The sequence below is a fragment of the Exophiala oligosperma genome (assembly GCF_000835515.1).
Source record: "Exophiala oligosperma strain CBS 72588 unplaced genomic scaffold supercont1.10, whole genome shotgun sequence".
NCBI classification, from domain to species: Eukaryota; Fungi; Ascomycota; class Eurotiomycetes; order Chaetothyriales; family Herpotrichiellaceae; genus Exophiala; species Exophiala oligosperma.
Window position 1 is genome coordinate 1,297,486 of NW_015622827.1, and position 13,845 is coordinate 1,311,330.

A 13,845-nucleotide genomic window follows, 5' to 3' on the forward strand; every position below is an offset into this window, starting at 1 on the left:
AAACGAAAAAGTCCTAACCACATATATTTTCAATGTTAGGGAAATAAGGCTATGATGGTGGCGTATCACTTCTCAGGTCTACCAGACAATTGGTGTCATGAATCAGAATAAGATCGTTTGGACATAATTACTATGGCCAAAGCACAAGCGTCAAAGAAGGATGGCTCTAACGTGCCACAAAAACATCTTTACTCGAGACTATCTTTCCTGCATCAAGCTGCGACACTGCTCACAACAGCAGAAGGATACTCGGTGCCTGCTCAATCTGGACAATCAGATTTGAGCAATGCTTCCCCAAAAGAAACACGGACTGCCAGTCAAGGCAGCCCAGAATCCACCAGACTCTTGGGTCATCTCCGTGGAGTTTCCCGAAAGTCACAGATTCGTATCGCTCCAGAGCTAAAACACACCGTATGCAAACGCTGCGACTGTCTTCTCATTCCTGGAAGGACAAGTACAGAGACCATCAGGAACGATAGCCGGAATAAAAACAAACCTTGGGCAGATGTTCTCGAGGTGCGATGCAACAGATGTGGAACTATCAAGCGTTTCCCAGTCGGCGAAATACACCAAGGGGGACCACCTACGGACGTCAATAAGGACGAAGACAATTGACCCGTATAAGTAATAGATCATATTCCAAGGAGAGATGAATTCAGCCTTTTGAAAAAATAGTACACCAGATCTCAATATTTCCCGGCCGTCAGGGTCTCTGTTTTGTGGCGTGAGCCTGAACACTTCTAAGCACATGTTCACCAACAAAGCAGCACAGCTCAACATAGATGCTTAGCCATGAAGACAATAGTTCATAGCGCCATCCAACGCCGAAGTCAAAAGCGATTCCACCAAGGTTGCGAGCGATAGCTCCAGACATGATTTGCTAGGAATAGTCGTACAATCATCAGACGTGTCTCGTCAATCAATCACCAGCCGTGAGGCTTCCGACTCTGTAGTTCGCCGCGAAAATAGACTTGCAAGACAACCGGAAGCGCCGACCTGAGCACCATAAAGCTGCCACAGGTCACGCTTGCGGAATGATGGGTAGGGATGGGTTGAAACCGGGAGGTGTTTATACATCCTCGTCATCTTCTGTCCCATTTGGACAAAATATCAGCGCCGGGCGCGAGTTCCAGCCGTGATATGGCCAGTAGCGCGACTGCGATCGATTCGGGCGTCCATTTCGTCGACTTGCGTCCTCAACTGCTTGACTCGATCCCGTATTCGTTTCATCCTCTCGAATTCTGCTTCGCAACGATCGATCTCGGCTATTATTCTCTGCATTTTGGCCATATTCGAATTGACGTTTGAGACGAGACCATTTGATCGATTTCTCGAAGCGGCAATCGATTGTGCGGTGGCTTCCTCAAGCTAAAAAAAAAGCTGTCAGCGTACCATCCACGGTACAAGGAAAATGCGGAAATTACATACTCGCTCGATGTGCTGTTGGATAGCACGCATCACTCTCTCAAGGTGTATGTATAGATTGTTGAGAGTGTCGTGATCCAGAACAATCCTCCCTGGCACACTCTGACTACTCGCCGCACTGACTGCACGAGAACTGGGTTGGGACTGCCTGCTCGTGCCTCGGCCTCGATCGGCCATTGCGCCGCCCGAGGGTGGGTTCTGGGTGACGACCTGATAATGATGACGGAGCAGAACAATTTCAGATTGAGTTAAACCCAAGGCCGTGTCAGATACCGAGTGAGGTGCGGACATGGACGTCCAGATCGGACGGTGCACTGAGGTCGGACCAATCTATGGGAAGAAGCAGATGAGTGTGGACAGAGGTAGCCGTGGTGATTAGACACAACATAGCAATTCTGGGAGCTGATAGGTGTGCGAGGAGCCGTCAAGAGTCGTGCAAGAGACACCAGACAGCGATCTGGCTGCGAGATATGGCAATGCGGGTGAGGCTGGTCATTGTAGCTTGACGTATCAATGGCCGCGACTAGCCACAAAACACAGAGCCGCAGGTTTTGCGAGGCGCCTCGATTGTTTCTTCCTCAAACACACACAACCTCCTCTTTGGGTCCCTCTGGCCTCGTTCCCCTCTGGGCGGGCGCCTGTGGATCGGAAAGGGAGTGTAACCGGGATCAAGATGTCACCTCAGGGTAAGAAACGGAGTAGGACGAGCGGCGATGCAGGAGTCAGGACAAAGTACGAAGAGGGTGTAGGGTGTGTATGTGTGTGTACTCAAGACAAAAGCGGTAGCTGTGGAGCGGGGACTGAGATGGTCAAGGACTGTTTCATCGCCCGCAACGATGACTAGAGAAATGAGATGGAGGCAGACCCAGCCCGGCGGCAGGATATAGGAGAAATGAAAAATAAAAACGGAGTAAGAGACAGCGCGTGTTGATTTGCAACGGGCGGCTGTAGAAGAGGGAAATGCAAAAGAGTTCAAGATCAAGAGACCAAAGAGGTTCTAAAGTAAGTCAGCTGCAGGCCTTCGTCCTTGGTCCCTGGCTATTCTTCCTTCGTCGCCATCCACCTGGCGAATCTAGAGAGAGAGCCACGAACGGAAGATGGCAAAGTGTGGGCAGAACGTGACAAGAGGGCAAGGGTCGTAGACTTGGGGTGGCTGCAACCAGCAGTAAGATTGATCGAGTCGATTGGTGAGCCCCGAGGCATTTCGTGGGGCTTGTAGAGGGAGCAGGGCAAGTAGAGGTGGACGTGGGCTTCCAGGAGGGTGTGTTGCCTCAGACGATATCCCATCACACCTGCATCGTCTTGACTAGGTACTAATTTATCTCATGTCGCAATGAATTGCCGCCATCCCATTGTGCAGATCAACTACATTCGGATCGCTCAGTAGGCTCCGAGCTCACCTGTACTCTATTTCGTGGGAGAGGAAACGCATGAAACCCATCACCACTGGCCTCTCGCGAGAGCCACAGAGCCAGACCCTTCGCAAGGCGCCCATGACATGCTCAATCCGGGTTACACCTCCAGACCTGATCACAACTTTGCAACAGCCAGGTAATTGTCTTCTGGCCTGAAAGTGGTTCACGCTCATCTGCACGCCCGTTCATGCAGGAGTTGCCTCCAAACAAGAGTGAAGCCAAAGCCCCCAGCCTGCAGCTGCATCTGCAGGCTACTGCAACTCTCACGTCGTCCCATCCTCTCTCCTGCAGCCGCCGTCGTCGGTATTCTCTCTGCGGTTCGTCTTTTTCGAAACCGGTGAGGCCCAAGGAGTGAGGCGCGCTGCGGGTTCGAACTACCAACGAAGGCCGCTGTTCCATTGACTGATTGACTGGCTCTCCGTGGGGAAGGCCCGACGCCGGGCACCAATCGTTCTGATCTGCGTAGGCCGTCTTTTTGCGCGCCGGTTTGACGTCTGACTTCATCCTCGTGCTGCAGGCTTTCGACCAAATTCGCCCATCGCTTGCGCCGGCCCCATCCCCTCCCACGTCATGGCACGAGACAAAGAGCGGTCGGTAAACCCTGCGCAACAGCAGCGCAAGCTGGAAAAGGCAAAACAATTGAAAAAGAGTCGGGCAGAACTACAGGCCAAAAGAAATGAAAAACTAGCGCGACGGAACCCCGACCGCATCCAGAGACAGATCGATGACCTAAAGGCCCTCGAGGCGTCTGGAGAAATCAAGCCTCGCGAAAAAGCCATCCTCGACGACCTGGAAAGAGACCTCAAGGCCGTCCGCAAAGCAAGAGAGGCCCTCGGGCAGAAAGCACCACAATACGCAAGCCACCCCAGGAGAAGAGACGAAGACGGCGGTAACGTTTTGGGCAAGCGGCGGCACGATGGGGAACGCAAACATTTTCAGTCTCGAAGAGATTCTTCCGGCAGTGACACCGACGACTCCGTAAGACGAATACCGATGCCAGAGGACACGCCGCCGCCGATTCCACGCGAATTCCGGCGCAACTTCAGAAAGGAAGAAGCGGCGCCAGACACCCGACTACCACCAAAGCCCGCGCCCGCCCCGAGGACCACCTACGAGAGCGCACCGCAGATCCGGGACCTCAAGAAAGAGGCCGTGAAACGTTTCGTGCCGGACGTCGTGAGAAAGAAGCAAGAAGCGGCCAGAGGAGGGCCAACAGGACACCTGGTAGAACCCGAGGAGATGGATCGGCTAGAGGCCGAAGGGTACCTACGAACCAGCTCTGACAGGGCGCAGGCAGGGACTCAAGACGGTCAGGCAAGAGGGACCAGTAACGCGACGAACCTGGCAGAGGAAGAGGAGAGGTTTCTTAGAGAACTAGAGATGCAGGATGCAGATGCAGGTCAGGGCACAGGAGCAGAGCAGGTCACAACAACACAAAAAGTGCAAGAGGTAGAGGGCCGACCGGTCGGCGAACCGCTCCAACCACGCAGGCATGTAGAGATTGAAGAAGTCGAGGATGAGGATGCCTGATAAAACAGACTTTTGTCTTATTGACAAGGCATGGTCATACTTGTGGCCATATTCACGATCCTTGTTCGGGGGTTTATCAAGTAAAGTAATACCTCCTAGAGTATCAGCATACCTTACCCAAGGTACGGAGTATGTCAAGCATTTACCCTTGACAAGGTAGACTTCAAAGACAAGACGCCTTCGACCAGACTGCTCGAGGGTCTCTGCTTGCCGAAAGTGCTCTCACAAGATACAAAATCCAATCTCTTCAACCTCTTCTCTTCTGCTCTCTTCTCTTCTCTTCTGTTTTCTTTTCTTCTTTTTCTGGGTCATTCTTTCGGCCCACCTGCCTGACTTCGTAGATATCATACCTCGATCGATCACGAAGTAAATCGGTAATGAAAGAGGGTGTAAGGGACTCGAAGAGACAAGGTCCCCAAGAAGATACCCAAACTGGTGCGTTTCCCATCAGCCAGATTGGAATTCGACACCATGACTTCTCATCTTTCCCTTCTAATTAGGATGCTATTGAGGGGGGAAAGGGCAGACAAAGATTTCATTTCAGGGTCGCTTGATGGTGGTGGTCAACACGAGGTTTTGTGTCGAAGAAGACGGAGCGAGTACAGTAATATATGAACTATCCGTCTACCGGTTTGTCTCCCCCTTTTTGTACACCAAGAAAACAACTACAGTACATCACATTTACTAACCTTTTCAATGCAAATCACCATAAAATCTGCAAAACTCAGCAATCGCTCCGTATCCAGAGGAACAAAATCATTAAGTACAGATGGGGGGCTTTCTGCTTCGAGAGCTAATCATCATTTCTTGTTTTCGTAGTTTGGTCTACTGTACACACATACACACGTCTCCATCGTCACCTGGGTCGCCCTTCTTCACCTCTCCTCTTCTCTCATCTAAAGCTTCTTTCGTGATTTAGCTCGAGGTCAGATCCTCTAAAATCGACCATCAGGGAAAAAGAAAAGGCCAATCCAGCATTTGATACCAAAAAAAGACCCCCGGTAACACCTTCACCCCAAATACTGCTCGAATTGAGAACCAAAAGATAGTCATGTCAAGCACAAACACCGCAAGTCCGGCACTGCTGGTAATGACATACATGCTTCCAATTGCAGCCAAGTTTTGGTCGAGGACGAAAAGAAAATCGTCCAAAAGAAAATCGTTTGGCCCTTTTCCCACTGTTTGTGTCACATTACATATCGCGCATAAGGAGACCGAATCTTCCATGATACCTGGGAAGATTTTGGTTTTTCCAGAAGGTGCTGTAACAACAACACGTAATCTCATGTCATCGTTTCAGAGTGTGCTGTTCACAACCACCCCGTGATTCATCGCATCATACGAACGTTTCTCACATCGCGTTTGAGGAAGGGACTGGGCATCTCATCACCCAAGACCTCAGGATCCCAGATAGGCGGGACTTCAGGCAGATCTTTGTCAACAAGTTTCCGTTCAGAATAAAGGTTGCTTGATAAATCGGCACTCATTGGGCGACCCCCAGCTCGGGCTTGAGCAAGTTCAACGAGGGTGCGTCCACCAACGCCATTACCGATAGCTGGCTGCTTGGACGCGGCAAGCTTGCTCACCAACTTGCCTCCAGTTGTGGCTGCACGTCTCAATGGGCTTGTGCTGCCGTTCTCACACGTAACTTGTTCTCTGAGATCCGTCCTGCTTGGGATTTTGCTGAGACGTCTATTCGGGCTGGCCGGTCGGACGCCAACAGCTCTAATGTCTCCATCGCTGACGGCTTTACCGCTCGCTATGTTTGAGGAAGTGATGCCGGCTCTCACTTGAGCTGCTGCACCACTGGAAGGAAAAAGTGTCGGCTTAGTCGTCAGCTTCTGTACAACTGCCGTGGTATTATGCCTTACGAGACCAGGCTTAGTCCGCAGGCGTGAAGGCTGAGGGTTCTTAAATGGGTCAGTGCTCGCAACGGTTGCCTTCAGTCGAGTTGGACTGGCTAATTCCGGAAATCCATCATCGTCCGAATCATCCTCAAAATCATGGTTCTCCTCATCAGACGAATAAGCGAGTTGAGGCTCCCATTTGGCCTTTTGTCGTGCAGCTTGTGCGAAGATATTCCTAGCACTTGCAGCAGTCACCGTAGAATTGGCCGTGAGTTGCGCAGCCGCAGTTCTTCGTGGTGACAGCGCAAGACCAGAGATAGAGATTGGCGAAGGTTCAGACATCTGTACATCTGCTGGGGAGTCAAGATTGGTCTTCGATCTGGCAAACGGCGTCTTTGCCTTCTTCGGTGGTGCCGCTTGTCCTCTCGAGGTGTCCGGAGAGTTCAGAGAGAGGTCAGAAAGGTCGGTAAGGTCGGTCGTGGAAGGAAAGTCCTCCTCACTAGAAGTATTCACCGATGAAGCAGGGTTGTGGTTCTCTTTGTTAAAGCCTGGTGGGTTCTGAATGTCTCTTAATGATCTGGTAGTATGAGTCTGTTTAGTGAGGACCTCGGCCACGCGGGCTTGAACTTCGCTGTCAAATTGCTTGCGCAAACTCTCTATCTCGATCTGGATTTGTCGCTCAATTTCAAGCCGAGCCTTCAGTTCCCATTCGCGTCGAAGCTGATCGTTAATCGCCGCCTTCATCGCAGCTCGGTCTGCTTCAAGCGCTGATAATCTTTCCTCTGCCTGCTTCAGTTTGTGTTCGGCTATCTCTTCTCGGGTCTTTAGGGCTTTTCCAATGTTGACCATCTCTTGTTGCCGTCTGGCTATCCATACATAAGGTACAGTTAACAATGAAACCGTGTCCGGACGGTGTGTAGGATTCGTCTTCAGACAGTTTGCGATGACATTGGCAAGGTCTTTTGAGTAAATGGAAGGGATAGGTTTGAAGTCGCCTTTTCTGATTCGTTGCACTAGTTGCAGGTGCGAATTGGCGTTGAACGGTGGCTCTTTGGTGCAAAGTTCGTACATAATGCAGCCTAATGACCAGATGTCCGAATGAAGAGTGTACCGCTCGGCAGCACAGATCTCTGGAGACATATAGAAGGGTGTGCCAACGTAGGTGGAGGCAAAGTCGTGTGACTGCATTAGTTTCGACAGCCCAAAGTCTCCCAGTTTCACCGACTGGTCTTCTCCTAGAAAGATGTTCTCTGGCTTGAGATCTCGATGGAGAATCATCTTGCCAGCCACTGGAGGCCGGACCTTCTGCCGTGAGAGATCGTTTCCAGGTTCTGGTGGGTCGACACCATAGTGACAGCGGTAGAGAGCAGTAACAATCTGGCTGAAAATCCTCCAAACAAAGTCTTCTTTCGCGTACTCATTCTTCCTCTTGAGCTCTTTGATGACCGACCCGAGGTCGCCGCCGCCACAATACTCCATGTAAAGATAAAGTTCCTGCGTCTGCTTGAGGTGTTCGCGGTGGAAGTAGCCCACAATGTTTGGATGTTTCAACGAGGAGAGGATCGAGAATTCGGCATGTAATTGATCGCGTTCTTTTTGTGACATTTTGAGGTAGTTTATTTCTTTACGGCACAAGATCTGCATCCGGTCAGCAAACTATCTCGATGGGAGCAGCTCAGAAGACACGTACATGGCCATCTTGTTTTCGACGAACTTTTCTGATTATGCCAAAGGCACCTCGCCCTGTGCATGCTCATCAGCGCGCAAGATCAATTGCAATGTCAATAATGCCGTACCTATAATCTCCTTGACTTCATACTTCTCGTTGTCTGCCAGTTCGAGCGCCATCTTGGCTGCGTTGGCAAAAGGCGGAACCGAAAGGAAAGGCAGGCGCGATCTAATAACGGTCTGCGGAGGCTACAGAAGCATCGCCTGAAAGTAAGAGACAATACCTTCTGGAATACCTACAAATCTGAGTGAGATCTTCCAAAGATGATAAAGTTCCCAGTAGGATAGAATCGTCATGGACCACGTCCGAACTGTGAGCACCCGGAATGTGCAGCCATTACGAGTAGCCATAGAAGCACGTTTGTTGACCTGCGTTGCGTAGCAACGAGTAGTTTCACGAACACGTGATGTGTCTTGGTACACATTGTGTTCCTGACATTCAACCTCTTTCACTGCCTCACCTGTGTTGCAGACATCATCTCCATTGTCAGAGAACACTTCTTGATGATCCTATGTCTGTATTTACACTGTCAACAAGAAGCGTATGCACACCAAGCTGTTGTAGCTCTTGTTGCGTGCTCGTGCCTAATATGACCAGTATGAGCCTAATGCGGGGTTCGGGAAAACTCATATCCCGCGGTCGGAACGATCACAACATTTCCCATCTCTTGTTTCGTAGACCTGCCTGTTCATGCTCAGTTGGTTCAAGGACTTATCATCAGTGGAAAAAAGGGTGAGAAGTGTCACGGTGGCACAGAGGCGATGGCAGAAATGCTTGACGGCGAACTGTGTGTCGTTCTTGTCAAGCTTTCATCATTGTTTTTCTTTGTCAGCTTTCGACGCATGTTTTCAAGCCGCCATACTTAAGCATCTGTAGCGCAAGAGTTGATGAAAGGTAAAGTGGTAGTTTTCAACAGAGTATTGGATTGGCACCTATGCACTTCACTAAGCATACCTGCGTTCTTCCGTCGAAAGACCACGAGAAATATTGCTGCTATCCTACTTTGTTCATTGGAGCATCAAAAGCGATCAGGAGAGACAGGGCAACTCTAGGATACAGTCCTCCGAGTTCATCTACTTGGCAGCATATCCTAGTTCGGTCCGGAATTGCTACTACAAAAAGGCACCTTACATAGCGATCATCGATCTCTGTGAACGCAAGAGCCCAGGGGCTCCTCACAATTCACGTGCAACTTCAAACATCAACAGATGATCCTAGTCAACGGCAGTTGTTGTTCTTCTGGTATTGCTGGGGATCCCTTGTAATAGGGCAACAACAAGGACTCCATGTGGTGCCATATCCTGCATGGCTAGTCTTTCTGGTCGTAAGATAATTGTACAAGCGAAATAAGGGATGCAGCTTGCAGCTGGCCTGGTGTGTGTAGGGTGACATGCTGCAAGTAAGTGCTCTAGACCCTGTAAACAGGTCCATCATGGGACAGTGTACGAATAGTGTCGGGTGAAGCATGCAACGCCTCGATGTGGGTCATGACTGATAAATATGCCTCCCAGGATCCTGGCTGCTTGACGAAGTGCTCCCAAGCGACAGAAAGCAGGAGAAGGACGGGTTGGAAAATGGGTGCCACGCAAAGGGCGCTTCCAGACTCAGAATGCTACTTACAAAAGTGCAAGAAGAATAGTAGGTCTAGCCTCGCCTCGGAGCGGTGACTCTGCTGTGAGCCAACGAGATGGTTAGACGCCGAAGTAGTCTCATGCGTAGGCTAGAAATGTACGTGAAAATTGCTGGGGAGGCCCATCGGCATACCGGGGGTTTTCGCTGATCGGTGTATTTCGAAACGGTCCGGGTGGAAATACCCAAGCGCTGCTGATGGGAACCTTGTCACCACCCTGGCAAGGTCTCACAAGACTCGCGATAAATGGTGCTTGTGAGTCTGACTATCCGAACGAGCGACGCCAAAGTCATTCGGCGCGAATAGTGAGCGCATATTTACGGTTTTGACGCAAGCCACGTGGACACAGTTGGGCGATGGTGTCGAAAGGATGAAAGTTTTTCTTTCACTGTTCAGCCCGTAGGAGGCACAACCACCTACTCGTATCCTGTATGTACTCCGGAACTTGCCAACGGTTGATGCACCCAGGTAGATCATTATTGAGCCCATTGGCAATTGGAAGGTTCAGTAAGCCTTCGGTTGGAAGGTCTGGCCGAGCACACGCCATCTCTCACAATTGCCTGACCACCCGTGAACTCCCTGAGCGGGTGGCAGCAAAATAGTCCAGTGGGCCTGCTGACCTCTGTGGCTCCTGTGCAAAGATGAATCGAGATGCCGTTAGCGACGGCTCAAGAGCGCAGAGGAAACGTGGGACGGGCTGCCAATCTGAGGGAGTGGATATGGTGAGGCCAGAAGCCAAGCGGATGGACTCTCCAGGGGCGTCGGGATGTGCAGGGATGGCTGCCACGTGGAAACAGGTCGGTGGGGAGACAGATCCGACAACCTGCAGGTCTTGTTACGGAGTAGCAAAATTTGACACACGTCAACCAGAATTGTACTTGTAACCAAGAGCCGTGGGCCCGAGGGCTTCCGTAGAAGGCAGCTCCTACAGGGTAGGGCCACTCTTGCTGCGGGCGCACAGGCAGCGTCAATTAAGCGAAGGTCTGTGCCATTTAGGAGCGGCGGAAATAGAGAGCAACCGACCACGGGGTGGATAGGCGAATACGAGCTCGGGATGCAGGTATTATTTTTTCCCCCTGCCGCGTTCAATAGTAAAATAACAACTGCGTCATGAGAATACTATCATGTTTTGCGGCGTGGGTAATTTGCAGCAACAGGCTTGCAAGCTGATTGTGCTGTGTGTTTCGGGGCTGCCATGCCCTCAGTTGGTGACGCCGCCGAAGCGATCTGATTGACAGCCGGACGGCTAGAGAGGATCACACCGTTGAGTCAGGCCCAGACGCCCAACAACGGCCGAGTTTGACAACGACGGGCTCCATCGGGCCCTGCTTTAGGATACACACTTGCTTCGTAGTGGCGTTGCAATGACTTCAATCGAAGTGCGAGGACATGCACCATCGAAACAATGGCTGTGCCGGACCGGTCAGAGGTGGAAGGAAGGCCATGGCGGAGAGCTCTAGGGCGATTGTGTACCAAGTCTTCTTTCTAGAAGGAATCATAACTCCTGTTAGGCTGGCCAACTAGGCCTAAACGAAGTTGGTTGTGTGGGTGAGAGAAGTGCCCCCAGAACAGTGTCAACTCTTACCGAGGCCACGCTTGCTAAGCCATGCACCATGATGCAAGGATCTCATCCACATGAAACCTGACGCGAAGAACTGAAACCTCATCCCTGGCGATCCCAGCCATCACAATTTCGTTCGCGACTTTGTGCTTTGGATCTAGGGAAAGTGACCAGTGAGAGTGGTCGAATTTCCTACGAAATACCGAAAAGAGGATGAGATATTTTCACCGAACCATCGCCCATCCGCCGAGAGCCAGGTTCGCCACAGACACTCACCCAGAAGGCACTGTTGAAGTGAACTCTGTTCTGAGAATTCTCGCAAGACACTCAGTGTGCTTTCTGAGCAAACCTAAAAGAGAGACAAATTAGGACGGCATATGCAAGTTTGGATCATTCTTTAGGACGATAGAGGAAAGGTTACGTGGGTTGACAGGCCAGCGATCGGCTGGGTGGCGTTGTGCCTGTCCACAGTCAAAGTCAAGATCCTCGCACGGTGTACCTAGTGATGCCTTGAGGGTTTTCCACTGACGACTCCCACGTGGTCCTTGCAGGAATGGGTAATTCCACACTGCACGAAAGCACCCCTTTCGGGTGTTGCTGACAGACTAGGTGCGGACATACTTCCCTTTACTACGTAGAACTGGGCGTCTCTCAAGTCAAAGCAGTGTGAAGAGGCTGAGGCCAATGCTCCGGAGAGGGGCGCTGCAACCTGTCCACCATTTCTTTCCGGTATGGCTTTTTACTGACGACAAAACAACAAGGGTTGTTATGCACATGCTACCTGCAGCTGACCCCTGCTACCATTTCGTTGCAATGCACCTAGAGAATGCCAATCCGGTGGTGGCTGAACACATTGACCCTCCGGAGGGATGGTTCCTTTCCCTTGGGTCGAGGCAGTGGAATAAAGCTATGTCGGATTGAGCAATAACAATTCGGTTGCCAGTTTTATCCGTCTAGCCATTCCGAGGCCGTTATGGGAGGGTAAACTAGTTGGCCCGCCTGTAGGAAACCAAAGGTGTCTTGTTCGCATACCGGCCGTCGGAGCCCGACCACGAGAAGTAGAGGGGGCATCGGGAGTGTGCTTCATTTCCACGCACACACCTTGGTCGCAAAGACTGGCATTATTACCCGAAGAGGGACAGTAGCGCTGCAGGGCGATGAGAACCATGATGTACGATGTACATACACCGTCATGAAAGCTCTGAAAGCGTGCACATCTCGGGAATGCGAGGCGAGTGCGAGAGCAAGTGCCAAAATTTCCATCGTGGCGGCAGCTCCGGTGCTCATATCGAGACAAGCTCTGACACCTTCCAGGGCTTCAAACCACGGTCTCATGGACGGAGGACAGGGCGTGAGCCTGTTCATCTCGCTTTTGAACTCGTGACACGTCTACAATCAGCAGAAGCATGGCAATGGCGTGGCATGGAGACATGGAGCGTATGGAGAAATGGTGACTCCTCGTCAATCCAAGGGGGCGATAAAAGAAAAATGATTGCGGGCAACCTGAATTGAGGAAGTTTCGCGACAAGGCCGCCGTATGGGAAATCACGAGGGAGCACGCTTGGGGGACGATCAAACGCACCATGTGCAACACGATCGACGCGCGTGGCTGGAGACGGGGGATCTTGACAAAAAAAAATACGACCCTAACCGGGGTTCAGGTGGTTGATCGTGGCAGCAGGGGGTGTGTTGTTGGTCAAGATTGGGATGGGATGGGAGGGGTGGAGTTGGGCACTCGCACGGCCGACTTTTATTTGGGTGTTTGGTGGCAGAGATGACTGCATCAGCGCCGGACCAAATTAAGAGATTATGGTCCAAGGAATGAGCTTGGCACATACAAGAATAGAGTGCTCGTATTATTGTGCTCGTACACTGTCACCACTTCGACAGAGAAGCAGTACGAGTAGTACGGAGTACATGTTGAGAAAAGGAAACAAGGGACAGGGATTACTCCTCCACGATCTGTGATATCGACGTCAGGGAAGACGAAGGAGGTGAAATAATAAATACGAGTACTGGACGGTCAAGATGTGCAAGCAGTGCTGGTATTCCTTACTGTATGAACACGAGAAAACAATGAAATACGGGTTACGCAGTTGCCTACGCAGATCGACGAGGATCCCTCGGTAGCAATAATAATAATACTTCTGGAAGTTACAATTTGATGATGTGCTTCACTCGGCAGCTTCTTCCCTTTTCCTTCCTGAGCGAGTTACGGCACCGCCTAGTCGTTATGTCATGCGCATAATCTCCGACGTCTGCTTATTGGAGTGATGGGCGGGCCAGGGTTTAAGCGAGCCTGATCGGTCGCTGCTAGGGGCAATGCTAAGGGCTGATTGATGCTCACTTGATCCGAGCTTCAAATGTCGCTAATAATGTCCAGGCTCTGTTGTCGTCTGCTTCGGTGTCGCGGTGATGGTTCTGGTCGCTTGCAGTCGACTTTGTCAGGAACAGCAACTTAATAGCTGACAGCAATAGGGATGCTCTACTCCGTAAGGCTGCTTGTATCCAGCTGTACGGAAGACAGACTCTGTAGAATACGAGAAACAGTGGGCCAGGGTAAGTTCTCTAGGAGCAGCACGAGACATGCAGCGGTCATGGTTAGGGAAAGGAGGCGTTGGGATAGGCCGAGATCTTTGTGGCTCCTGATCGGTGTAGCCGGGATCAGACAGGTTGCTCATTCTCCTTAGGGGCATTGGATTGCATAT

General features: G+C 51.1%; 4 protein-coding genes across 4 annotated transcripts; 2 read left to right on the forward strand and 2 right to left on the reverse strand.

Moving 5' to 3' along the window:
• The first annotated feature begins 38 nt into the window (after positions 1-38).
• PV06_09648 (uncharacterized protein) lies at positions 39-682 on the forward strand. Its single transcript, XM_016411107.1, has one exon. The coding sequence runs from the start codon at positions 133-135 to the stop codon at positions 613-615; it is 483 nt and encodes a 160-aa protein (XP_016258914.1). The 5' UTR covers positions 39-132; the 3' UTR covers positions 616-682.
• PV06_09649 (uncharacterized protein) lies at positions 621-2,535 on the reverse strand. Its single transcript, XM_016411108.1, has 2 exons — positions 1,429-2,535; positions 621-1,368 (listed from the first exon to the last, which is right to left on the reverse strand). Exons 1-2 carry the CDS (start codon positions 1,714-1,716, stop codon positions 1,111-1,113), a joined length of 546 nt encoding a protein of 181 aa, XP_016258915.1. The 5' UTR covers positions 1,717-2,535; the 3' UTR covers positions 621-1,110.
• A 217-nt stretch (positions 2,536-2,752) lies between these two features.
• PV06_09650 (uncharacterized protein) lies at positions 2,753-4,624 on the forward strand. Its single transcript, XM_016411109.1, has one exon. The coding sequence runs from the start codon at positions 3,411-3,413 to the stop codon at positions 4,368-4,370; it is 960 nt and encodes a 319-aa protein (XP_016258916.1). The 5' UTR covers positions 2,753-3,410; the 3' UTR covers positions 4,371-4,624.
• A 486-nt stretch (positions 4,625-5,110) lies between these two features.
• Positions 5,111-8,218, reverse strand: PV06_09651 (uncharacterized protein). The gene is made up of 3 exons (XM_016411110.1): positions 8,014-8,218; positions 7,908-7,960; positions 5,111-7,855 (listed from the first exon to the last, which is right to left on the reverse strand). Exons 1-3 carry the CDS (start codon positions 8,063-8,065, stop codon positions 5,699-5,701), a joined length of 2,262 nt encoding a protein of 753 aa, XP_016258917.1. The 5' UTR covers positions 8,066-8,218; the 3' UTR covers positions 5,111-5,698.
• Positions 8,219-13,845: the final 5,627 nt, after the last annotated feature.

What these genes read in the sequence shown, in the direction of transcription:
- PV06_09648 (XM_016411107.1), top strand. Translation starts at nt 133, where the DNA reads ATGGCCAAAGCACAAGCGTCAAAGAAGGATGGCTCTAACGTGCCACAA.
- PV06_09649 (XM_016411108.1), bottom strand. Translation starts at nt 1,716, where the DNA reads ATGTCCGCACCTCACTCGGTATCTGACACGGCCTTGGGTTTAACTCAA. An exon ending in TCCAACAGCACATCGAGCGA is followed by an intron (nt 1,369 to 1,428) that starts GTATGTAATTTC and finishes CTTTTTTTTTAG; the next exon opens with CTTGAGGAAGCCACCGCACA.
- PV06_09650 (XM_016411109.1), top strand. Translation starts at nt 3,411, where the DNA reads ATGGCACGAGACAAAGAGCGGTCGGTAAACCCTGCGCAACAGCAGCGC.
- PV06_09651 (XM_016411110.1), bottom strand. Translation starts at nt 8,065, where the DNA reads ATGGCGCTCGAACTGGCAGACAACGAGAAGTATGAAGTCAAGGAGATT. An exon ending in TGAAGTCAAGGAGATTATAG is followed by an intron (nt 7,961 to 8,013) that starts GTACGGCATTAT and finishes GAGCATGCACAG; the next exon opens with GGCGAGGTGCCTTTGGCATA. An exon ending in GTCGAAAACAAGATGGCCAT is followed by an intron (nt 7,856 to 7,907) that starts GTACGTGTCTTC and finishes GACCGGATGCAG; the next exon opens with ATCTTGTGCCGTAAAGAAAT.